The 25,184-nt window shown below is 41.1% G+C and overlaps 1 protein-coding gene across 1 annotated transcript in view; it reads left to right on the forward strand.

The window, feature by feature from the left end:
- Positions 1-25,184, forward strand: part of Vps13D (vacuolar protein sorting 13D) — a 772,012-nt gene that overhangs the window by 143,236 nt on the left and 603,592 nt on the right. Inside the window, exons 14-17 of the mRNA XM_071670877.1 lie at positions 7,168-7,310; positions 11,589-11,822; positions 17,453-17,779; positions 24,582-24,706. Coding sequence (XP_071526978.1) covers positions 7,168-7,310; positions 11,589-11,822; positions 17,453-17,779; positions 24,582-24,706 — 829 coding nt within the window. The remainder of the gene's footprint in view (positions 1-7,167; positions 7,311-11,588; positions 11,823-17,452; positions 17,780-24,581; positions 24,707-25,184) is intronic.

Here is a 25,184-nt window from a genome sequence, read left to right on the forward strand (position 1 = left end):
TGGTTTTGGTGCATTATACATGACAGCTAGAGACTGAGTGTGAATGAATGTGGCCTTTTTTGTCTTTTCCTAGTGCTACCTCGCGCACATGCGGGAGGAGGGGGTTTTCATTTCATGTGTGGTGGGAGGGTGACAGGAATAGATAAGGGCAGACAGTATGAATTATGTGCATGTGTATATATGTATATGTCTGTGTGTGTGTATATATGTATGCGTTGAGATGTATAGGTATGTATATGTGCGTGTGTGGACGTGTATGTATATACATGTGTATATACATACACGTCCAAACATTCATTCATCTGTTTCCTTGTGCTACCTCGCTAACACAGGAGACAGTGACAAAGTATAATAAAATAAACATTATACTTAATCATTCTTTCCCACGTAAGCAAGGTAGTGCCAGGAAACAGGGAAAGAATGGCCTATCCACTCATAAGACACATATATATACATGAACGTCGATACACGCACATATACATACATATCAACATATACATGCATATACATACACATGTGCATACTTATACTTGTTTACCTTCATCCATTCCTGTCGCTACTCCGCCACACTGGAAATGGCATCCCCCCTTTAGTGAGGTAGTGCCAGGAATAGACAAAAAAGGAAAACATATGTTCACACTCGGTCTCTAGCTGTCATGTGTAATGCACTGAAACCATAGCTCCTTATCCACATCCAGGCCTAATAGACCTTTCCATGGTTTACCCTAGATGCTTCACATTCCCTAGTTTAGTCCATTAATAGTACGTTGACTCCAGTATACCACATCGTCCCAATTCAATCTATTCTGTGCACACCTTTCACCCTCCTGTATGTTCAGGCTCTGATCGCTCAAAATCTTCTTCACTCCATCCTTCCACCTCCAGTTTGGTCTCCTGCTTCTCCTTATTTCCTCCACTTCTGACACATATAACCTCTTTGTCAATCTTTCCTCTTTCATTCTCTTCATGTGTCCAAACCATTTCAGCACACCCTCTTCTGCTCTCTCAACCACACTCTTTTGATTACCACACATCACTCTTACCCTCTCATTACTTACTCAGTCAAACCACCTTACACATATATTGTCCTCAAACACTTCATTTCCAACACATCTACCCTTATCTGTACAACCCTATCTATAGCCCATGCCCCACAACCATATAACATTGTTGGAACTACTATTCCTTCAAACATACCCATTTTTGCTCCAAGGTAACGTTCTCTCCTTCCACATGTTCTTCATTGTTCCAGAACCTTCGCCCTCTCTCCCACCCTGTGACTCACTTCCACTTCCATGGTTCCATCCGCTGCTAAGTCCACTCTTATATATCTAAAACACTTCACTTCTTCCAATTTTTCTCCATTCAAACTTACATCTCCATTAACTTGTCCCTTAACCCTACTGAACCTAATAACATTGTTCTTATTCACATCTACTCTCAACTTTCTCATTTCACACACTTTTCCAAACTTGGTCACTAACCTCTGCAGTTTCTCACCCAAATCACCACCAGAGCTGTATCATCAGTGAACAACAACTGACTCACTTCCTAGCCCCTCTCATCCACAACAGACTGCATATCACCCCTCTCTCCAAAACTCTTGCATTTACCTCCCTGACAGCCCCATCCATAAACAAGTTTAACAACCATGGGGACATCACACACCCCTGCCACAAACCGACATATACTGGGAGCCAATCACTCTTCTTTCTTCCTACTCATACACATGCCTTACATCCATCATACACATGCCTTACGTCCATGGTAAAAACTTTCACTGCTTGTAGCAATTTACCTCCCATGCCATATATCCTTGAAACCTTCTACAAAGCATCTCATCAACTCTATTGTATGCCTTCTCCAGATCCATAAATGCTTCATGCAAATCCATCTATTTTTCTAAGTATTTCTCATACACATTCTTCAAAGCAAACAACATACCCACACATCCTATACCACTTCTGAAACCACACTGCTCTTCCCCAGTCTGATGGTCTGTACATACCTTCACCCTCTCAATCAATACACTCCCATATAATTTCCTAGGAATACTCAATAAACTTTTCTGAAAACTTCTACAAATCTTCATCTTCATCTCCACAAGATAATCATCAGACATTCCTCCAGTTGCCCCTTTCAGCACATTAACATCCAACAGTCTCTTTTTCACATGCCTGTCAATTAACATGTAATCCAATAACGCTCTCTAGCCATCTATCCTACTTACATATGTACACTTGTGTATATCTCTCTTTTGAAACCAGGTATTCCTGGTATGCCACATCGTTCCAATTCACTCTATTCCTTTCATGCCTTTCACCCTCCTGTATGTTCAGGCCCCGATCACTCAAAATCTTTTTCACTCCATCCTTCCACCTCTGATTTGGTCTCCCACTTCTCGTTCCCTCCACCTCTGACACATATATCCTCTTTGTAATCTTTCCTCTCTCATTCTCTCCACGTGACCAAACCATTTCAGTACATCCTCTTCTGCTCTCTCAACCACACTCTTTTTATTACCACACATTTCTCTTACCCTTTCATTACTTACTCGACCAAACCACCTTGCACCACATATTGTCCTCAGACATCTCATTTCCAACACACCCTCCCTCCTCCACACAACCTTATCTATAGCCCATGCCTCGCAACCATATAACATTGTTGGAACCACTATTCCTTCAAACATACCCATTTTTGCTCTCCGAGATGACGTTCTCTCCTTCCACACATTTTTTAATGCTCCCAGAACCTTCGCCCCCTCCCCCACCCTGTGACTTACTTCCGCTTCCATGGTTCCATCTGCTGCTAAATCTTTGACGCTGTCTCCCGCGTTTGCGAGGTAGCGTAAGGAAACAGACGAAAGAAATGGCCCATACACATGTATACACATACACGTCCACACACGCAAATTTACATACCTACACAACTTTCCATGGTTTACCCCAGATGCTTCACATGCCCTGATTCAATCCACTGACAGCACGTCAACCCCAGTATACCACATCGATCCAATTCACTCTATTCCATGCCCTCCTTTCACCCTCCTGCATGTTCAGGCCCCGATCACACAAAATCTTTTTCACTCCATCTTTCCACCTCCAATTTGGTCTCCCACTTCTCCTCGTTCCCTCCACCTCCGACACATATATCCTCTTGGTCAATCTTTCCTCACTCATTCTCTCCATGTGCCCAAACCATTTCAAAACACCCTCTTCTGCTCTCTCAACCACGCTCTTTTTATTTCCACACATCTCTCTTACCCTTACGTTACTTACCCGATCAAACCACCTCACACCACACATTGTCCTCAAACATCTCATTTCCAGCACATCCACCCTCCTGCGCACAACTCTATCCATAGCCCACGCCTCGCAACCATACAACATTGTCGGAACCACTATTCCTTCAAACATACCCATTTTTGCTTTCTGAGGTAATGTTCTCGACTTCCACACATTCTTCAAGGCTCCCAGGATTTTCGCCCCCTCCCCTACCCTATGATCCACTTCCGCTTCCATGGTTCCATCTGCTACCAGATCCACTCCAGATATCTAAAACACTTCACTTCCTCCAGTTTTTCTCCATTCAAACTTACCTCCCAATTGACTTGACCCTCAACCCTACTGTACCTAATAACCTTGCTCTTATTCACATTTACTCTTAACTTTCTTCTTTCACACACTTTACCAAACTCAGTCACCAGCTTCTGCAGTTTCTCACATGAATCAGCCACCAGCGCTGTATCATCAGCGAACAACAACTGACTCACTTCCCAAGCTCTCTCATCCCCAACAGACTTCATACTTGCCCCTCTTTCTAAAACTCTTGCATTCACCTCCCTAACAACCCCATCCATAAACAAATTAAACAACCATGGAGACATCACACACCCCTGCCGCAAACCTACATTCACTGAGAACCAATCACTTTCCTCTCTTCCTACACGTACACATGCCTTAAATCCTCGATAAAAACTTTTCACTGCTTCTAACAACTTGCCTCCCACACCATATATTCTTAATACCTTCCACAGAGCATCTCTATCAATTCTATCATATATATATATATATATATATATATTTTTTTTTTTTTTTTTTTTTATACTTTGTCGCTGTCTCCCGCGTTTGCGAGGTAGCGCAAGGAAACAGACGAAAGAAATGGCCCAACCCCCCCCCCCCATACACATGTATATACATACGTCCACACACGCAAATATACATACCTACACAGCTTTCCATGGTTTACCCCCAGACGCTTCACATGCCTTGATTCAATCCACTGACAGCACGTCAACCCCGGTATACCACATCGCTCCAATTCACTCTATTCCTTGCCCTCCTTTCACCCTCCTGCATGTTCAGGCCCCGATCACACAAAATCTTTTTCACTCCATCTTTCCACCTCCAATTTGGTCTCCCTCTTCTCCTCGTTCCCTCCACCTCCGACACATATATCCTCTTGGTCAATCTTTCCTCACTCATTCTCTCCATGTGCCCAAACCACTTCAAAACACCCTCTTCTGCTCTCTCAACCACGCTCTTTTTATTTCCACACATCTCTCTTACCCTTACGTTACTCACTCGATCAAACCACCTCACACCACACATTGTCCTCAAACATCTCATTTCCAGCACATCCATCCTCCTGCGCACAACTCTATCAATAGCCCACGCCTCGCAACCATACAACATTGTTGGAACCACTATTCCTTCAAACATACCCATTTTTGCTTTCTGAGATAATGTTCTCGACTTCCACACATTCTTCAAGGCCCCCAGAATTTTCGCCCCCTCCCCCACCCTATGATCCACTTCCGCTTCCATGGTTCCATCCGCTGCCAGATCCACTCCCAGATATCTAAAACACTTCACTTCCTCCAGTTTTTCTCCATTCAAACTCACCTCCCAATTGACTTGACCCTCAACCCTACTGTACCTAATAACCTTGCTCTTATTCACATTTACTCTTAACTTTCTTCTTCCACACACTTTACCAAACTCAGTCACCAGCTTCTGCAGTTTCTCGCATGAATCAGCCACCAGCGCTGTATCATCAGCGAACAACAACTGACTCACTTCCCAAGCTCTCTCATCCCCAACAGACTTCATATTTGCCCCTCTTTCCAAAACTCTTGCATTTACCTCCTTAACAACCCCATCCATAAACAAATTAAACAACCATGGAGACATCACACACCCCTGCCGCAAACCTACATTCACTGAGAACCAATCACTTTCCTCTCTTCCTACACGTACACATGCATATATATATATATATATATATATATATGCCCAGGTGCATATGCACCTGGGCATGAGAAGAAAGATCATGAGAGGCAAGTGTTTTGGGAGCAGCTGAATGAGTGTGTTAGTGGTTTTGATGCACGAGACCGGGTTACAGTGATGGGTGATTTGAATGAAAAGGTGAGTAATGTGGCAGTTGAGGGAATCATTGGTATACATGGGGTGTTCAGTGTTGTAAATGGAAATGGTGAAGAGCTTGTAGATTTATGTGCTGAAAAAGGACTGGTGATTGGGAATACCTGGTTTAAAAAGCGAGATATACATAAGTATACGTATGTAAGTAGGAGAGATGGCCAGAGAGCATTATTGGATTACGTGTTAATTGACAGGCGCGCGAAAGAGAGACTTTTGGATGTTAATGTGCTGAGAGGTGCAACTGGAGGGATGTCTGATCATTATCTTGTGGAGGCTAAGGTGAAGATTTGTATGGGTTTTCAGAAAAGAAGAGTGAATGTTGGGGTGAAGAGGGTGGTGAGAGTAAGTGAGCTTGGGAAGGAGACTTGTGTGAGGAAGTACCAGGAGAGACTGAGTACAGAATGGAAAAAGGTGAGAACAATGGAAGTAAGGGGAGTGGGGGAGGAATGGGATGTATTTATGGAATCAGTGATGGATTGCGCAAAAGATGCTTGTGGCATGAGAAGAGTGGGAGGTGGGTTGATTAGAAAGGGTAGTGAGTGGTGGGATGAAGAAGTAAGATTATTAGTGAAAGAGAAGAGAGAGGCATTTGGACGATTTTTGCAGGGAAAAAATGCAATTGAGTGGGAGATGTATAAAAGAAAGAGAGGAGGTCAAGAGAAAGGTGCAAGAGGTGAAAAAGAGGGCAAATGAGAGTTGGGGTGAGAGAGTATCATTAAATTTTAGGGAGAATAAAAGATGTTCTGGAAGGAGGTAAATAAAGTGCGTAAGACAAGGGAGCAAATGGGAACTTCAGTGAAGGGCGCAAATGGGGAGGTGATAACAAGTAGTGGTGATGTGAGAAGGAGATGGAGTGAGTATTTTGAAGGTTTGTTGAATGTGTTTGATGATAGAGTGGCAGATATAGGGTGTTTTGGTCGAGGTGGTGTGCAAAGTGAGAGGGTTAGGGAAAATGATTTGGATGGTATTGCAGTGGAATTTATTAAAAAAGGGGGTGACTGTATTATTGACTGGTTGGTAAGGTTATTTAATGTATGTATGACTCATGGTGAGGCATTGGCGGAATGCGTGCATAGTGCCATTGTACAAAGGCAAAGGGGATAAGAGTGAGTGCTCAAATTACAGAGGTATAAGTTTGTTGAGTATTCCTGGGAAATTATATGGGAGGGTATTGATTGAGAGGTCGAAGGCATGTACAGAGCATCAGATTGGGGAAGAGCAGTGTGGTTTCAGAAGTGGTAGAGGATGTGTGGATCAGGTGTTTGCTTTGAAAAATGTATGTGAGAAATACTTAGAAAAGAAAATGGATTTGTATGTAGCATTTATGGATCTGGAGAAAGCATATGACAGAGTTGATTGAGATGCTTTGTGGAAGGTATTAAGAATATATGGTGTGGGAGGTAATTCTTCAAATATTGTATTGCTGTAAGGTCTTTGACACTTTGTGTGCAGATGATAAAATGCCAAAGTATATGGGGTAGATTATGTTTTCACCAACCTTCTTTGAATATAGATAGAGTAGCCTTTTATTGGTATACAGGTAATTAGACTAAATGTTTAGAATCACTGTTTTACTTTTGAGCTAGGACATTACTGCTTTGAAAGCTTGAGAATGGCTGTAAACTCGATTACCATGTAGCAGTCTGCAACGATGAAGCTTTTGCTCTCATTTATACATGAATATTTCATGTAAATGATCTAAGAGGCTGTTTTTCTTTTGCAGTATGGATAGCTTCAGTGGAAGCCTTCTGGACAGTGAACCATGTTCACCCACCTCGCCTGCTTCACCAGATCACAATGCTCCTCTAAAGCGAACTTCACCTCTTACCATCAGTCATGCTATTTCATCTTATGCAGCTTCTAGAGGTTACTACTACTCATATTGTTCAGGTTTTATTTGATTTTAGTAGTCCCACATTTATGTCAGGGATTGCATTCATAGAAGAAGCTTATTAAGTATAATGAAAGGTAGGTTTTTGTACTTAAAAGTGGGTTTGTCTTCTTTTCCCTTTTTGAAAATATTATATAACGTATTGTTTTTTCTTACTTGATCATTGTTTCCCACATTAGTGAGGTAGCTCCAGGAACAGATGAAAAAAGACCACATCCGCTCACATCCATTCTCTAGCTGTCACATGTAATGCACTGAAACCACAGCTCCTTATCCACAACCAGGCCCCACGAACATCTCCTTGTTTTACCTTGGATGTTTCACATGCCCTAGTTCAGTCCATTGACAGCACATCAACCCCAGTATACTATATCGTTCCAGTTCACTATATTCCATGCACACCTTTCACCTTCCTGCATGTTCAGGCCCCAATTGCTCAAAATCTTTTTCACTCCATCCTTCTGTCTTTTCCTACTTGCATACTGCTTCTAGCAGCTTTCCTCCACACTGTATATTCTTAACACCTTCCACATAGCATTTTCATCAACCCTATCATATGCCTCCTCCAGATCCATAAATGGTAAATATTTCTTTCAAATTCAATAAAGCAAACACCTGATCCATACATCTACTACCTCTGAAATCACTCTACTCCATCCCTATCTGATTCTTTATACACGTCTTCACCCTTTCAGCCATTGCCGTCCCATACAACTTACCATGTATACTCAACAACCTTATACCTATGTAGTTTTAGCTATCACCTTTATCCTTCTTGCCTTTATGCAGTGGCACTACACATGCATTTTGCCAATCCTGAGGCATTTTGACATGATCTATACATACACTGAAAATCCTTACCAGCCAATCACCAACACAGTTAGGCATTTTTACTAGAACAGTACACCTGATCACTACTTAACATTAGAGATGCCTAACTGGAAATTACAAGTTAGTAGAATTACCATATAGTGAAACCCATTTTACTCTATTTTTCACTGGGATAAAGTGAAGTTATGTTCGTAGAGATTTCTCAATATAGCTTTCACACAAAAATATGAATAGAATTCCAAGACACATACTGAACAGCACAGGTACACTATTATTCTAAGTATGCGAATATACAGTACACCTAAAGACATTGTTTTTTCCAGAAATCTACAGTGCAGTAGGTTTAGGCATGTTACACTTGTTCTAATCCAGACTCATAACATTTGTTCCACATTCTCTAGAGATTAACTCCATTGTATGTTAAGGTGTTATGTTGGAGACAAAATGCCTCAATTTATCTTCATCCTCTCAAACTGTTTTCACAGATGTAGTAGGCAAGCCAAGAGTTCCATCAATATCAACACTTTTTTGACCAGCATTAAAATGCTCTAGAATTTGTAAATTTACCTTCAAGCTGATGCTTCTTCTTCTCCTCTTCTTACAACCACAAGACTCATATTGAGAACTTTTCACTGTAAGCTGTTAGAGGTTTTAATGCAATATTAAAAAATAAGAATGTGGGTTGTATAACCACCATAAGTCACAAGCTTCAGACTTACTGTTTTTGTGGATACTGTACTCATTAGCAAATTATCCCTGTAGCAAGCAATCACCCTCTGTTGTTGCTTGTGATGTTTGAAACTTTTTTATTTTTTCTATCTATTATTTGATATATTTTTTGGCAAACATTGTATAGATTTATGGTAATCAGCTAGAATTCTAGGATTGTATAAAGGAAAGTCATGTTGTTAAGAGTCATGGAAGCAAAGGTTCATGAAGAGATTAGATCTCACCTGTTTTGCCCAGAGTTTAATGCTTCCAAGACCCAGTTTGTGCCCACCTCTTTATCGAAAATTCCTCGTGACTTTCTTCTCTCCTTTAACAGATTTTTATTTCCACCTCATGTCTCAGTGAACATATTGGTATTACTGTAACATCCACATTGTCTGGGAAACTCTATATTATGGAAATAGCTAAACTGCCTCTTAAAAACCAGGGGTCCTTCTTGAATGCTGAAAATTCTTTTCTTTTGAACAGTTGCTCCAGTCATACAAAAATTGATCCATCTTTTTATGGTGTATAGCTGATAAATCTGGAGTGGTTCTAAATATGCATCCTTACTAGACAGAATTGAACTGAAAGTAGCCCAAATTATCAGCTTTCACAGGCTAACTTCTAGACTTGACCCACTTGCTCTGCACTGCAATTTTGGTTCACTTTCCCTCATCTATAGGTATTGCTCTGGCTTTTGCTCCAGAAAGCTGATTTCCTGTGTGCCCCTACCATTAGCTAGCCCTTGCAGTATGCAGCAAGCTGCTGCATCACATGATTACTGAGTGGACATCAGCAACTCAAGGGTAGGCCATTTTGGTAACTGTTTCCTTTCCTACACCTCAAAGCTTTGAAACTTTCTACCCTCTCATGTCTTTCCTGATGACTGTGACTTGGCACTTTCAAAAGACATGTGTTTTAAATGTATTCAATTTCTCAGTGATCTATAAGAGAGTGAGCTCAATCCTGGACTGAATGGAAGGCATTTGACCCTGTATTGGAGGCTGTTTTAAGAAGCTAGATTACCTGACAGGATAAGGGGTGCCTTTTCCAAATGGGTTGAGGTGACCAATGGAGTGTCACAGGGCTCAGTTCTGGTACCATTACTTTTGTTGATTTATATTAATGCCTCTCCTAGAGGTATAGACTCCTACCTGAATATGTTTGTAGGTGTTGCAAAGATCATGAGGGAAGTGAAAAGTAAGGATTGCATTATCTTAGATGTGGAAATAAACAGACTTTCAAGTTGGTCTGAAATATGGCTAATGAAATTCATCCCAAGAAAATGTAAAGTAATAAGGATGGAATAGAGTGAAAGACAGACTGCAGGGGGTAGCAATGCTGTTTCCTGTGGGGTGGGGTAGTGCCAGGAATGGATGAAGGCAAGTACATATGTATATATGTATATGTCTATGTATGTGTATATGTTGATATGCATATGTATATGTATGTATATGTGCGTGTATGGGCGATTACGTATAGATATGTGTATATGAGTGGATGGGCCATTCTCTGTCTGTTTCCTAGCACTACCTCGCTGACATGGGAAATGGTGAACAAGTATGATAGATAATAAATATACTATATCATCAACATAGAAAAGTAGTCTTATTACTGATCCTTGTAGCGCATGACTTAATATGACTAGCCCCTGAGGCTTGACCATTCATTATAATTTTTTGTTTATGGCCAGTCAGCAAATTTCTCAACCACTGAAGTATATCCCCATCTATACCTTTTGCCTTAACTTTTATGGGCAACCTTTGATGTGGAACTTTAATGAATGCTTTTTAGAAATCTAAATAAAAGACATCATGTGCATTACTTTCATTATACATTATACATTTTTCATTATACATGACAGCTAGAGACTGGGTGTGAACGAATGTGGCCTTTGTTGTCTTTTCCTAGCACTACCTCGTGCGCATATGGGGGGAGGGGGTTGTCATTTCATGTCAGTCTCTAGCTGTCATGTGTAATGCCCAGAAACCACAGCTTACTTTCCACATCCAGGCTCCACAGATCTTTCCATGGTTTACCCCAGACACTTCACATGCCCTGGTTCAATCCATCGACAGCACGTGATTTTATCATAAAAAACAAGTAACTTTTTCAGACAGGCAATCATCATACAGAGGGTCAGTAATTAAGTGGTTCAGTCTTACCCTGAGTGATGGTTTCCACAATTTTACCAACAACAGATGTTAAGCTGATTGGATGATAATTTCGAGTTTGTGATTTTTCATTTTACCTTTTTTGTTCATCATTGCTGAATTAACAAACATCCATTCATCTAGAACTCTCCCTGTAGCAGGTAACTAATTGATGAGAGCAATTAAGGGTTTAACTGTCTTTCTTTTGCCTCTTTAACTGCCCTTTGATAAACTTACGTGGGCTTGATGTGTCATGTACTTTATTCCATCTATTGGTGATAGTACCTCTTCAACTCTTAAGTCAGTATTTTACAAAATGTTCTCATCTCTTAGCAGTGGAACTGAATCTGAGAAATGGTACGAAAAAACATGAAATTTTTTCCATAACTTCATTGTTTTGAACCAAGTTACAATATTCCATGATTGGTGGACCAACTGACTGGGTAATGACTCCCTTGCCGATGACATAACTTGAAAACTCCTCAGATGTTCTTTTGCTGTTTTCAGCAATATGTGCTTCATTTCCTAGAGTTTGAATCCAAGCTTCATGTTTTCCAGCACAATCACCACCCCAGTCTTCATGTACTATCCCATCACCACCTATTATCAGTTCACCCAAGGCTGGTGGACAGGGAGGCTGTGGAGGAAGAGCAGTATCATTTGTAGAGAACAAGGACACAGAAGCACTCATTACAGTAGAAGTGACATATGTTTCAGCACTCTGCCCATCTCAACAGGGATCTGGAGCACTGCTCTTAGCCTCCGTACAGTTCAACACAGTTGACATCATTGGTGAGTAGATATTTAGATTTTGTTTTTATGTTTGTTGCCATTGTCAAGTCTTCTTTTTCCTGTTTCGGGCAGGCAGAGATGTTATCTTTAGTATTATTGATAATGATAAATGGAAACTCTAAACTTCTATGACTTGAGTCAGGAAGCCCTTAATTTTTTGTTTATTCCATCCCATGCTGGCCTCCACTTTTGAAATACATAGTGAGCAGGTGATTTTCATCTAGCTTTTAGTCAAAATATTCTGCAGAGCATCTCAGTAATTGTTGCCGATGTGGATATTTGGGCTTTATGAAGTTTATGAAATGAAAGCAATTTGTATTATACCAAGGGTAATGCTGAAAGTAATTGTATAAGACATGGCACTAATTGTACACCAAGGGAAGATGAAACAAATGCACTGATGCTAACCCATGCTAGGGAAGAATATGTTGATATCAGCAACAGGTTATAGAGATGTGGTCATTATATAATGCCAAGACACCAAGCTAAGGTGACATATTTTGTTTAGGAGGTGCCACTCTACAACAGTGAGATTTAGCATAAGGGATGATAATTTATGGCGTAGCTTTGAAATGAGATGTTTGAGGACAATGTGTGGTGTGAGGTCGTTTGATCGAGTAAGTAATGTAAGGGTAAGAGAGATGTGTGGAAATAAAAAGAGCGTGGTTGAGAGAGCAGAAGAGGGTGTTTTGAAATGGTTTGGGCACATGGAGAGAATGAGTGAGGAAAGATTGACCAAGAGGTTGTATGTGTCGGAGGTGGAGGGAACGAGGAGAAGTGGGAGACCAAATTGGAGGTGGAAAGATGGAGTGCAAAAGATTTTGAGTGATCGGGGCCTGAACATGCAGGAGGGTGAAAGGAGGGCAAGGAATAGGGTGAATTGGGTCGATGTGGTATACCGGGGTTGACGTGCTGTCAGTGGATTGAATCAGGGCATGTGAAGCGTCTGGGGTAAACCATGGAAAGATGTGTGGGGCTTGGATGTGGAAAGGGAGCTGTGGTTTCGGGCATTATTGCATGACAGCTAGAGACTGAGTGTGAACGAATGAGGCCTTTGTTGTCTTTTCCTAGCGCTACCCCGCACACATGAGGGGGGAGGGGGATGGTATTCCATGTGTGGCGAGGTGGCGATGGGAATGAATAAAGGCAGACAGTGTGAATTGTGTGCATGGGTATATATGTATGTGTCTGTGTGTGTATATATATGTGTACATTGAGATGTATAGGTATGTATATTTGCGTGTGTGGACGTGTGTGTATATACATGTGTATGGGGTTGGGTTGGGCCATTTCTTTCGTCTGTTTCCTTGCGCTACCTCGCAAACGCGGGAGACAGCGACAAAGCAAAATAAATAAAAATAGCTTTGAAACTCCTACTCCATGTGAATTCTTTTATTTTTAATTACATGTTGGTAATTAACCAGTTTGCACTCTATGGGGAGGGAGTTGTACACGTATTGAGCCCCATCCCTTGAATATTACGTATGTTGGCTGTGTTACCCATGCCCTTTCAATCTTTTACTTCCATTCATCCACCACTTGTGTACTATAAAAGTAATTCTTTACATCTTTAGTAAAAAATTTTTGCTTAACCCATTCATTGCTGGTATGCTATATATGGGTTGCTCCACCACAGGGAGCTGACTGCAAGCATCATAAATGTGGATTTTCATAAAGGTCTGTGCACAGCAGTAGGGGTTGATTCATCAGAATCAACTTACTGGCATCTTAGAGTGTATTCCCATCGCTGTACCTCATATGAGCCATACAAAAATATCCAAATTATTGTATGGATTTATTCATGGACCTTCATTATGTAGCAGTTCCTGACCATGACACATTCATGGGTCATCCAGGGTCAAACACATAGGTTCAAGTCCTGGTTGTAGCAGTTAGTTACCAGTCAACCCAGCTGTTCATCAGCCCAAGGAGTTGGTTGATGAAATGTGTTCCTATCTCGGGCATCAGATTGGGGGAGAGCAGGGTGGTTTCAGAAATAGTAGAGGATGTGTGGATCAGGTGTTTGCTTTCAAGAATTTGTGTGAGAAATACTTAGAAAAACAAATGGATTTGTATGTAGCAGAGAAGAGGGCCAGGTGAGGATATTCCCTCAAAGGCCCAGTCCTCTGTTCTTAACGCTACCTCGCTATCGCGGGAAATAGCGAATAGTATGAAAAAAAAAAAAAAAGTATATATGTATATATCTGTGTATGTATATGTATGTTTATTATTTTATTTATTTATATTTATTTTGCTTTGTCGCTGTCTCCCGCGTTAGCGAGGTAGTGCAAGGAAACAGACGAAAGAATTGCCCAACCCACCCACATACACATGTATATACATACACGTCCACACACGCAAATATACATACCTATACATTTCAGTGTATACATATATATACACACACAGACATATACATATATACACATGTACATAATTCATACTGTCTGCCTTTATTCATTCCCATCGCCACCCCGCCACACATGGAATAACAACACCCTCCCCCTTCATGTGTGCGAGGTAGCGCTAGGAAACGACAACAAAGGCCCCATTCGTTCACACTCAGACTCTAGCTGTCATGTAATAATGCACCGAAATGTATAAGTATGTATATGTGCATGTGTGGGTGTTTATGTATATACATGTGTATGTGGGTGGGTTGGGCCATTCTTTCATCTGTTTCCTTGTGCTACCTCTCTAATGCGGGATATGGCGATTAAGTATGATAAATAATGTATGGAAGAATATGATTTTTTTTCCATATTGATCGCCATTTCCCACTGGGAGCAGATGAAGCAAGGCCATTTCTGCTCACATCCATTCTGTAGCTGTCATGTGTAATATACTGAAACCACAGCTCCCTGTCCCTATCCTTTCACCCCCCTGCTTGTTCAGGCCCCAGTCTATGAAATTCTCTTTTCATTCCATCCTTCCATGTCCAATCTGGTCTCCCTGTTCTTGTTCCCTCCATTCTTGACATACATATCTTTTTTGTCAGCATTTGCTCACTCACTTTCTCCATATGACCAAACCATTTCAACATACCTTCATCAGCTGTCAACCACTCTTTTTATTACCGCACCTCTCTTTTACCCTGACATTACTTACTCATTCAAACCACCTCACACCACATGTTGTCCTTAAACATTTGATTTTCAACACATCCACCCTCCTCCACACAGCCTTATCTATATCCTATGCCTCATATCTATATGATATTGTTGGGACTACAGTACCTTCAAACATACCCATTTCTACCTTCTCAGATAATGTTTTCTCTTTCCACACATTCTTCACTGTTCCTAGAACCTTCACCCCCTCACCAACCCTGTGACTCACTTCTGCTTCCATGTCTCTATTTGCTGCCATGTCCATTCCCAGGTATGTAAAACATTTCACTTTCTCCAGTTTTTCTCCATTCACACTCACAACTCAACTAACCTGTCCCTCAGCCTTGCTAAATCTGTTAAGCTTGCTTTTATTCACATTTACTTGCAATTTCCTGTCAAACCCTCTTCCAAACTCGTCACAAACTTCTGTAGTTTCTCACTCGATTCTGCTGCCAGTGCTGTATTATCAGCAAACAACAACTGACTCACTTCCTGGGCCATCTCATCCCTCACAGAATTCATGCCCACCCCTCTTCCTAAGACTCATGCATTTAACTCCCTCACCACCTCATCCATAAACAAAATGAACATCACACATTCCTGCCACACACCGACCTTCACTGGGAACCATTCACTCTCCTCTATTCCTACTTCTCATTCTGTACTCCCTTGATAAAACCTTCTCACTGCTTTCAGCAGCTTTCTTTCCACACCATATATTCGTAAGTCCTTCTGCAATGCATCTTTATCAGCTCTATCATATACTATCTCCAGATCCATAAATTCTACATACAAATCCATCTGTTTTTCTTAGTATTTCTCACACACATTCTATAAATCAATTACCTGATCCAGACATCCTCTATCACTTCTGAAAACACACTGCTCCTCCCCACTCTAATGCTTTGTACATGCCTTCACCCTCTCAGTCAATACTCTCCCGTAAATTGTACCAGGTTCACTCAACAAACTAATTACTCTTTGTAATATGAAGACTCACCTTATTCTCCTTGCCTTTTATTTATACAAAAGCTGTACACATGTGTTCCTCCAATCATCAGATGCCTCACCATGATCCATACATACACTGAAAATCTTTACCAACCAATCAACAGCAGTTACCCCCTCTTAATGAATTAAGTTGTCATGCCGTCCAGTGCAGCTGCCGTGCTGCATTTCATCGTATGTAAGGTTTTCACATCTTTTCTTTTCACTAAACCACTCTCCATGACTCACTTTGCATACCACCCCGACCCAAACACTACATCTGCCACCCTATCATTAAGCACATTCAAACATTCCTCCAGATGCTCACTTTATACCTGTTACCACTTCCCCTTTTGCTCTTTTTACTATGTTCCTATTTGTTCTCTTTCTTTTTGTGCATTATTAACTTATTCCCCAAAATCATATTCTTTATAAAAGTCTACTGATATTTACTTACCCTGAATCTCATTTGCCCTGTTTTTCAACTCCTGCACCTTCCTCTTGATGTCCTGCCACTTTCTTTTGTGCATCCCAATTATTTGCATACATCCTCCAAAAGCATGTGTTGATACATCCCATCCTTAAAAAGGTTGGCCACTTTAAACCCCTCAAACTATCTTCCAGTTGTTTAGACAACCACCAGTTCCTAGGTCTTTGAATCCTTCCTCATCTCCCCCATACTTAAACATCTTAGATTCTCACAGCCTTCTCTCTGATCATCAGTATGCCTCTATATGAACCAAAGTGGAATCAAAAGCCTTGCCTCATTAATTCCCCTGGCATCACCTCCCTTCAGCGATCCCTATATATGTGCAAAGATGTCGCTGATTTTTTCTCATTTATTTATGCTTTAATTTGGCCACTGTTATCATGAACTGTCTGCATATGTTTCCACCCCCAAGGGTTGGATGCATGGCATGTGTCTGATTTCTGCTTCTCACAGATTCTGTGTGGAGACCATCCACTCAAGGATTGAATTTTATGGTACTTCCTTCACCCCTCAAATGGCTAAGCTGTGGAATTCTCTTCCATTTCTTGTCTTTCCTTTGTTAATTTATCCTTTCTGCCATAAGAGTTATGTCTGCAAATGCCTGTGGAGTTCTGATTAGTCTTTACTCTCTTTTCCACCCTTCATACTCTCTTTTCCACCCTTCACCTGAGACATAACCTTTGACTGGTACATGTTTTGCCTGTGTCATATCAACCACATAAATGAGAGAGAGAGAGAGAGAGAGAGAGAGAGAGAGAGAGAGAGAGAGAGAGAGAGAGAGAGAGAGAGAGAGAGAGAGAGTAATGGTGAGTGGAATGAGCTAAGTGATGACTTTGTAATTTCTGAGAATTTATAAAAGTTTGAAAAGCTGTACGATTAAGAAATCAAGAGCTGGGGCCCCCAACAGTGATGAAGTCCCTTCCTCTTCCATACAGAGGTGATTGCATCATTTATTCCTAAGTGTGTTTGTATTTCTTCACCAAAAAGAAGTTTATCTCTTATGCTTATCATGTATGGGCTATATGAATGTCATTTTCTTACAGCCAATCAAGAAACAGTGGTGGAACTTGTGGGCTTCATTCATCAGCTGTTTCCTCATCAGCCTTCTTCAACCACACAACGTATGCATCCTCATCTTGTGGCATCTGCAGCTATTGTCACTCCAGAAAAGGAAGATGTAGGCAGTATGTCACATGGAACAAGCCTTTATTATGTAGCCCCAGAGAAAAGCCCAGTTCGAGCTGAAGTCAGCTTTGACTTCCACAAGTTGACAGTTCTTCTCTTACGAGGAGTCTACAAGGATAAGGATTTGGTGGGAAGGAAAGTTGGCACAGCAGTACTCTCTGTTGCAAAAATACAGGCCACTGTGGGTGAGTCTGTTGCTTGATGATTTTATACATTGTCTGGTATGGATAAAGTTATTTTCTTTCTATTATTATACTTTGTCGCTGTCTCCTGCATTAAGTAAATTGGGAGGTAACTTTGAATGGAGAAAAACTGGAGGAAGTGAAGTGCTTTAGATATCTGGGAGTGGATTTAGCAGCGGATGGAACCATGGAAGCAGAAGTGAGCCACAGGGTGGGGAAGGGGGTGAAGGTTCTGGGACCGTTGAGGAATGTGTGGAAGGAGAGAATGTTATCTCGGAGAGAAAAAAATGGGTATGTTTGAAGGAATAGTGGCTCCAGCAATGTTATATGGTTGTGAGGTGTGTGCTATAGATAGGGTTGTGCGGAGGAGGGTGGATGTGTTGGAAATGAGATGTTTGAGGACAGTATGTGGTATGAAGTTGTTTGATGGAGTAAGTAATGAAAGGGTAAGAGAGATGTATGGTAATAAAGAGTGTGGTTGAGAGGGCAGAAGAGGGTGTATTGAAATGGTATGGTCACATGGAGAGAATGAGTGAGGAAAGATCGACAAAGAGGATATATGTGTCAGAGGTGGAGGGAACAAGAAGTGGGAGACCAAGTTGGAGGTGGAAGGATGGAGTGAAAAAGATTTTGAGTGATCGGGGCCTGAACATACAGGATGGTGAAAGGCTTGCAAGGAATAGAGTGAATTGAAACAATGTGGTATACTGGGGTCGATGTGCTGTCAATGGATTGAACCAGGGGATGTGAAGTGTCTGGGGTAAATCATGGAAAGTTTTGTGGGTCCTGGAAAGGGAGCTGTGGTTTCGATGCATTACACATGACAGCTAGAGACTGTGTGAATGAATGTGGCCTTTGTTGTCTTTTCGTAGTGCTACCTCACGCACACACAAGGGGGGGGGTGCCATTTCATGTGTGGTGAGGTGGTGGCAGGAATGGATGAAGGCAGCATGTATGAATATGTACATGTGGTGTGTATATATGTATATGTCTGTGTATGTATATGTTGTAATGTATAGGTATGTATATGTGTGTGTGTGGGCGTTTATGTATATACATGTGTATGTGGGTGGGTTGGGCCATTCTTTTGTCTGTTTCCTTGTGCTACCATGCTAACACAGGAGACAGTGACAAAATGTAATAAGAAAAAGAAAATAGTAATAATGATAATGATAATAATTATAATGATAATAATGATAATAATAATAATTTTTTTTTTTTTTTTCATACTATTCGCCATTTCCCGCAGTAGCGAGGTAGCTTTAAGAATAGAGGACTGAGCCTTTGAGGGAAATCCCCACTTGGCCCCCATCTCTGTTCCTTCCTTTGGAAAATCAAAAATGAGAGGGGAGGATTTCCAGCCCCCCGCTCCCAATAATAATAATAATAATAATAATAATAATAATAATAATTATAATGATAATAATGATAATAATATACATGACAACTAGAGATTGAGTGTGACCGAATGTGGCCTTTGTTGTCTTTTCCTAGCACTACCTTGCGCACATGCGGGGGGAGGGGGTTGTTATTTCATGTGTGGCAAGGTGGCGATGGAAATGAATAAAGGCAGACAGTATGAATTATGAGGATATTCCCTCAAAGGCCCAGTCCTCTGTTCTTAACGCTACCTCGCTAATGCGGGAAATGGCGAATAGTATGAAAAAAAAAAAAAAAGTATGAATTATGTACATGTGTATATATGTATATGTCTGTGTGTATATATATACATGTTGAGATGTATAGGTATGTATATTTGCGTGTGTGGATGTGTATGTATATACATGTGTATGTGGGTGGGTTGGGCCTTTCTTTCGTCTGTTTCCTTGCGTTACCTCGCTAACGCAGGAGACAGCGACAAAGCAAGATAAAAGAAATAAAGAAAAATAATGATAATGTTAATGATAATAATAATGATGATAATGATAATAACAACAACAAAATATAGATATTGGAATAAAAGTTGGTAAGTGGTTATTGTGTCAGAGTGGCAGCAAACACCACCCAGTAGGCACAGCATCCACTGGTGCAACTACCAGAAGGACTGTGAAAAGATTGGACAGATTAGAGACAGACCTTCACTTTGGCTTGCAGTACATACATGAATTATGAAATATTATCATTGGCAATTTGTCAGCTCGACATCATAACAGAACCAGCTCCAAGCCGAACCTCCCCTGCTCCAGAATAGCAGCATAATGAAGAAATAGCTAAGCCCACCACACAGCGAGCCCAAAGCAGAACCAGTCACACCCTGAAGTCAGCTCCAGCAGAGTTGAACTGATAAACCCCCTTTTATCATCTTATTTCTATTTCCTTGAGAAAGATAATCAACTTGTTAATTATATTGATGTCATCACCAAGGAGATTGAATACAGTGAATTTTATTTTATTTTTCTTTGAATAATATGTTAAACTTTTTCTTTTCTTGGTACTTCTTGCACTGCATGTTCCCACAACCACATCTCTCTCTTCATAATAATAAACAGGGATGGTGGGAGTATGTGATAGAGTGTAAGAAAGTAAAATCTAGATTGATATGGGTAAAACTGAAAGTGGATGGAGAGAGATGGGTGATTATTGGTGCATAAGCACCTGGGCAAGAGAAGAAAGATCATGAGAGGCAAGTGTTTTGGGAGCAGATGAGAGAGTGTATTAGTAGTTTTGATGCACGAAACCGGGTTATAGTGATGGGTGATTTGAATGCAAAGGTGAGTAATGTGGTAGTTGAGGGAATAATTGGTGTACATGAGGTGTTCAGTGTTGTAAATGGAAATGGTGAAGAGCTTGTAGATTTATGTGCTGAAAAAGGACTGGTGATTGGGAATACCTGGTTTAAAAAGAGAGATATACATAATTATACGTATGTAAGTAGGAGAGATAGCTAGAGAGCATTATTGGATTACGTGTTAATTGATAGGCGCGCGAGAGAGACTTTTGGATGTTAATGTGCTGAGAGGTGCAACTGGAGGGATGTCTGATCATTATCTTGTGGAGGCTAAGGTGAAGATTTGTAGAGGTTTTCAGAAAAGAAGAGAGAATGTTGGGGTGAAGAGAGTAGTGAGAGTAGGTGAGCTTGGGAAGGAGACTTGTGTGAGGAAGTACCAGGAGAGGCTGAGTACAGAATGGAAAAAGGTGAGAACTAAGGAGGTAAGGGGAGTGGGGGAGGAATGGGATGTATTTAGGGAAGCAGTGATGGCTTGCGCAAAAGATGCTTGTGGCATGAGAAGCGCGAGAGGTGGGCAGACTGGAAAGGGTAGTGAGTGGTGGGATGAAGAAGTAAGATTATTAGTGAAAGAGAAGAGAGAGGCATTTGGACGATTTTTGCAGGGAAATAATGCAAATGACTGGGAGATGTATAAAAGAAAGAGGCAGGAGGTCAAGAGAAGGGTGCAAGAGGTGAAAAAGAGGGCATATGAGAGTTAGGGTGAGAGAGTATCATTAAATTTTAGGGAGAATAAAAAGATGTTTTGGAAGGAGGTAAATAAAAGTGTGTAAGACAAGGGAAAAAATGGCAACTTCAGTGAAGGGGGCTAATGGGGAGGTGATAACAAGTAGTGGTGATGTAAGAAGGAGATGGAGTGAGTATTTTGAAGGTTTGTTGAATGTGTTTGATGATAGAATTGCAGATATAGGGTGTTTTGGTCGAGGTAGTGTGCAAAGTAAGAGGGTTAGGGAGAATGATTTGGTAAACAGAGAAGAGTTAGTAAAAGCCTTGCAGAAGATTAAAGCCGGCAGTGGCTTTGGATGGTATTGCAGTGGAATTTATTAAGAAAGGGGGTGACTTTATTGATGACTGGTTGGTAAGGTTATTCAATGTATGTATGACTCATACTGAGGTGTCTGAGGATTGGCAGAATGCTTGCATAGTGCCACCCCGCCATATATATATATATATATATATATATATATATATATATATATATATATATATATATATATATATCTTTTTCTTTTTCTTTCATACTATTCGCCATTTCCCGCATTAGCGAGGTAGCGTTGAGAACAGAGGACTGGGCCCTTGAGGGAATATCCTCACCTGGGCCCCTTCTCTGTTCCCTCTTTTGGAAAATTAAAAAAAAAAGTGAGAGGGGAGGATTTCCAGCCCCCCGCTCCCTCCCCTTTTAGTCGCCTTCTACGACACGCAGGGAATACATGGGAAGTATTCTTTCTCCCCTATCCCCAGGGATAATATATATATATATATATATATATATATATATATATATATATATATATATATATATATATATAGGGTGGGGAGGGGGCGAAAATTCTGGGAGCCTTGAAGAATATGTGGAAGTCGAGAACATTATCTCGGAAAGCAAAAATGGGTATGTTTGAAGGAGTAGTGGTTCCAACAATGTTGTATGGTTGCGAGGCGTGGGCTATGGATAGAGTGGTGCGCAGGAGGATGGATGTGCTGGAAATGAGATGTTTGAGGACAATGTGTGGTGTGAGGTGGTTTGATCGAGTAAGTAACGTAAGGGTAAGAGAGATGTGTGGAAATAAAAAGAGCGTGGTTGAGAGAGCAGAAGAGGGTGCTTTGAAATGGTTTGGGCACATGGAGAGAATGAGTGAGGAAAGATTGACCAAGAGGATATATGTGTCGGAGGTGGAGGGAACGAGGAGAAGAGGGAGACCAAATTGGAGGTGGAAAGATGGAGTGAAGAAGATTTTGTGTGATCGGGGCCTGAACATGCAGGAGGGTGAAAGGAGGGCAAGGAATAGAGTGAATTGGAGCGATGTGGTATACCGGGGTTGACGTGCTGTCAGTGGATTGAATCAGGGCATGTGAAGCGTCTGGGGTAAACCATGGAAAGCTGTGTAGGTATGTATATTTGCGTGTGTGGACGTATGTATATACATGTGTATGGGAGTGGGTTGGGCCATTTTATTTCGTCTGTTTCCTTGCGCTACCTCGCAAACGCGGGAGACAGCGACAAAGCAAAAAAAAAAAAAAAAAAAAGTTTGTTGAGTATTCCTGGGGAATTATATGGGAGGGTATTGATTGAGAGGGTGAAGGCATGTACAGAGCATCAGATTGGGGAGGAGCAGTGTGGTTTCAGAAGTGGTAGAGGATGTATGGATCAGGTGTTTGCTTTGAAGAATGTATTTGAGAAATACTTAGAAAAGCAAATGGATTTGTATGTAGCATTTATGGATCTGTAGAAGGCATATGACAGAGTTGAAAGAGATTCTCTGTGTAAGGTATTAAGAATACATGGTGTGGGAGGCAAGTTGTTAGAAACAGTGAAAAGTTTTTATGGAGGATGTAAGGCATGTGTACGTGTAGGAAGAGAGGAAAGTGATTGGTTCTCAGTGAATGTAGGTTTGTGGCAGGGGTGTGTGATGTCTCCATGGTTGTTTAATTTGTTTATGGATGGGGTTGTTAGGGAGGTGAATGCAAGAGTCTTGGAAAGAGGGGCAAGTCTGTTGTGGATGAGAGAGCTTGGGAAGTGAGTCAGTTGTTGTTCAGTGATGATACAGCGCTGGTGGCTGATTCATGTGAGAAACTGCAGAAGCTGGTGACTGAGTTTGGTAAAGTGTGTGAAAGAAAAAAGCTGAGAGTAATTGTGAATAAGAGCAAGGTTATTAGGTACAGTAGGGTTGAGGGACAAGTCAATTGGGAGGTAAGTTTGAATGGAGAAAAACTGGAGGAAGTGAAGTGTTTTAGATATCTGGGAGTGGATCTGGCAGCATATGGAACCATGGAAGCAGAAGTGAATCATAGGGTAGGGAAGAGGGCGAAAGTTCTGGGAGTGTTGAAGAATGTGTGGAAGTCGAGAACATTATCTCGGAAAGCAAAAATGGGTATGTATGAAGGAATAGTGGTTCCAACAATGTTGTATGGTTGCGAGGCATGGGCTATAGATAGAGTTGTGCAGAGGAGGGTGGATGTGCTGGAAATGAGATGTTTGAGGACAATATGTGGTGTGAGGTGGTTTGATCGAGTAGGTAATAATAGTGTAAGAGAGATGTGTGGTAGTAGATAGAGTGTGGTTGAGAGAGCAGAAGAGGGTGTTTTGAAATGGTTTGGTCACATGGAGAGAATGAGTGAGGAAAGATTGACAAAGAGGATATATGTGTCGGAGGTGGAGGGAACGAGGAGAAGTGGGAGACCAAATTGGAGGTGGAAAGATGGAGTGGATAAGATTTTGAGTGATCGGGGCCTGAACATGCAGGAGGGTGAAAGGCGTGCAAGGAATAGAGTGAATTGGAATGATGTGGTATATGGGGGTCGACGTGCTGTCAATGGATTGAACCAGGGCATGTGAAGCGTCTGGAGTAAACCATGTAAAGTTGTGTGGGGCCTGGATGTGGAAAGGGAGCTGTGGTTTCGGTGCATTATTACATGACAACTAGAGATTGAGTGTGAACAAATGTGGCCTTTGTTGTCTTTTCCTAGCGCTACCTCGCACTCATGACGGTGGAGGGGGTTGTTATTTCATGTGTGGCGGGGTGGTGATGGGAATGAATAAAGGCAGACAGTATTAATTATGTACATGTGTATATATGTATATGTCTGTGTGTGTATATATATGTCTACGTTGAGATGTATAGGTATGTATATTTGCGTGTGTGGACGTGTATGTATATACATGTTTATGTGGGTGGGTTGGGCCATTCTTTCATCTGTTTCCTTGCGCTACCTCCCTAACATGGGAGACAGTGGCAAAAAAAAAACAATCAATGATGATGATAGGAGTATTATATGTTTTATCTTTTATATTCCAAATGTTTTCTTAAGTAGTTTGAATTTAGAGGACCTGAAGTGAAATACAGTATATGTCTTTTTCAACAGAAGGAGATATTTTAACCGTAGAGGGATCTCTGGGAGGATTCCAGATACGAGACGTAACTCCGGAGGGTAACAAACATCAGTGTATAATCAGCGTTGGCCAGGATCCAATTGTTGATCGTTCTCAGGTAAATACCAAGGATTAGATTTAATCTGTATTGAAAATTTAGGAAATATTCTTGATAAATTAGTTATTGTACTCAAGGATATCCTTAAAAAGCACAGCAGGGTGTTAAAGTAGAGCTTGCAAACAAATTACCAAATAATTGTTACTCAGTAATTCTGGTTTGATTATTTATCATATATTTTTTATGAATTGTCCATTTGGATCAAGCATACAGGCAGTGTCATGATGGAAGATGAGAAAGGGGAATCATGAGTTCTGCCTGGATAAGTTCATTTTCCTATTGTTGTACCACCCCATGACCCCTTCCTCTGAAGGAGCTCCTGCAGCTTCAAGGCTGCACTACTTCTCATAGCGGGAAAATCATGGATTCCTTTGGAGTGAGAAGTTCTTCAGTGTGTCTCTCAGTAGACAATGATACAGCCTCAGTGAAGGTTACTTTTCACTTGAAGCATAACCACAAGCAGGTGGAGTCTGGCTAC

Source organism: Panulirus ornatus, chromosome 16, assembly GCF_036320965.1.
Source record: "Panulirus ornatus isolate Po-2019 chromosome 16, ASM3632096v1, whole genome shotgun sequence".
NCBI classification, from domain to species: Eukaryota; Metazoa; Arthropoda; class Malacostraca; order Decapoda; family Palinuridae; genus Panulirus; species Panulirus ornatus.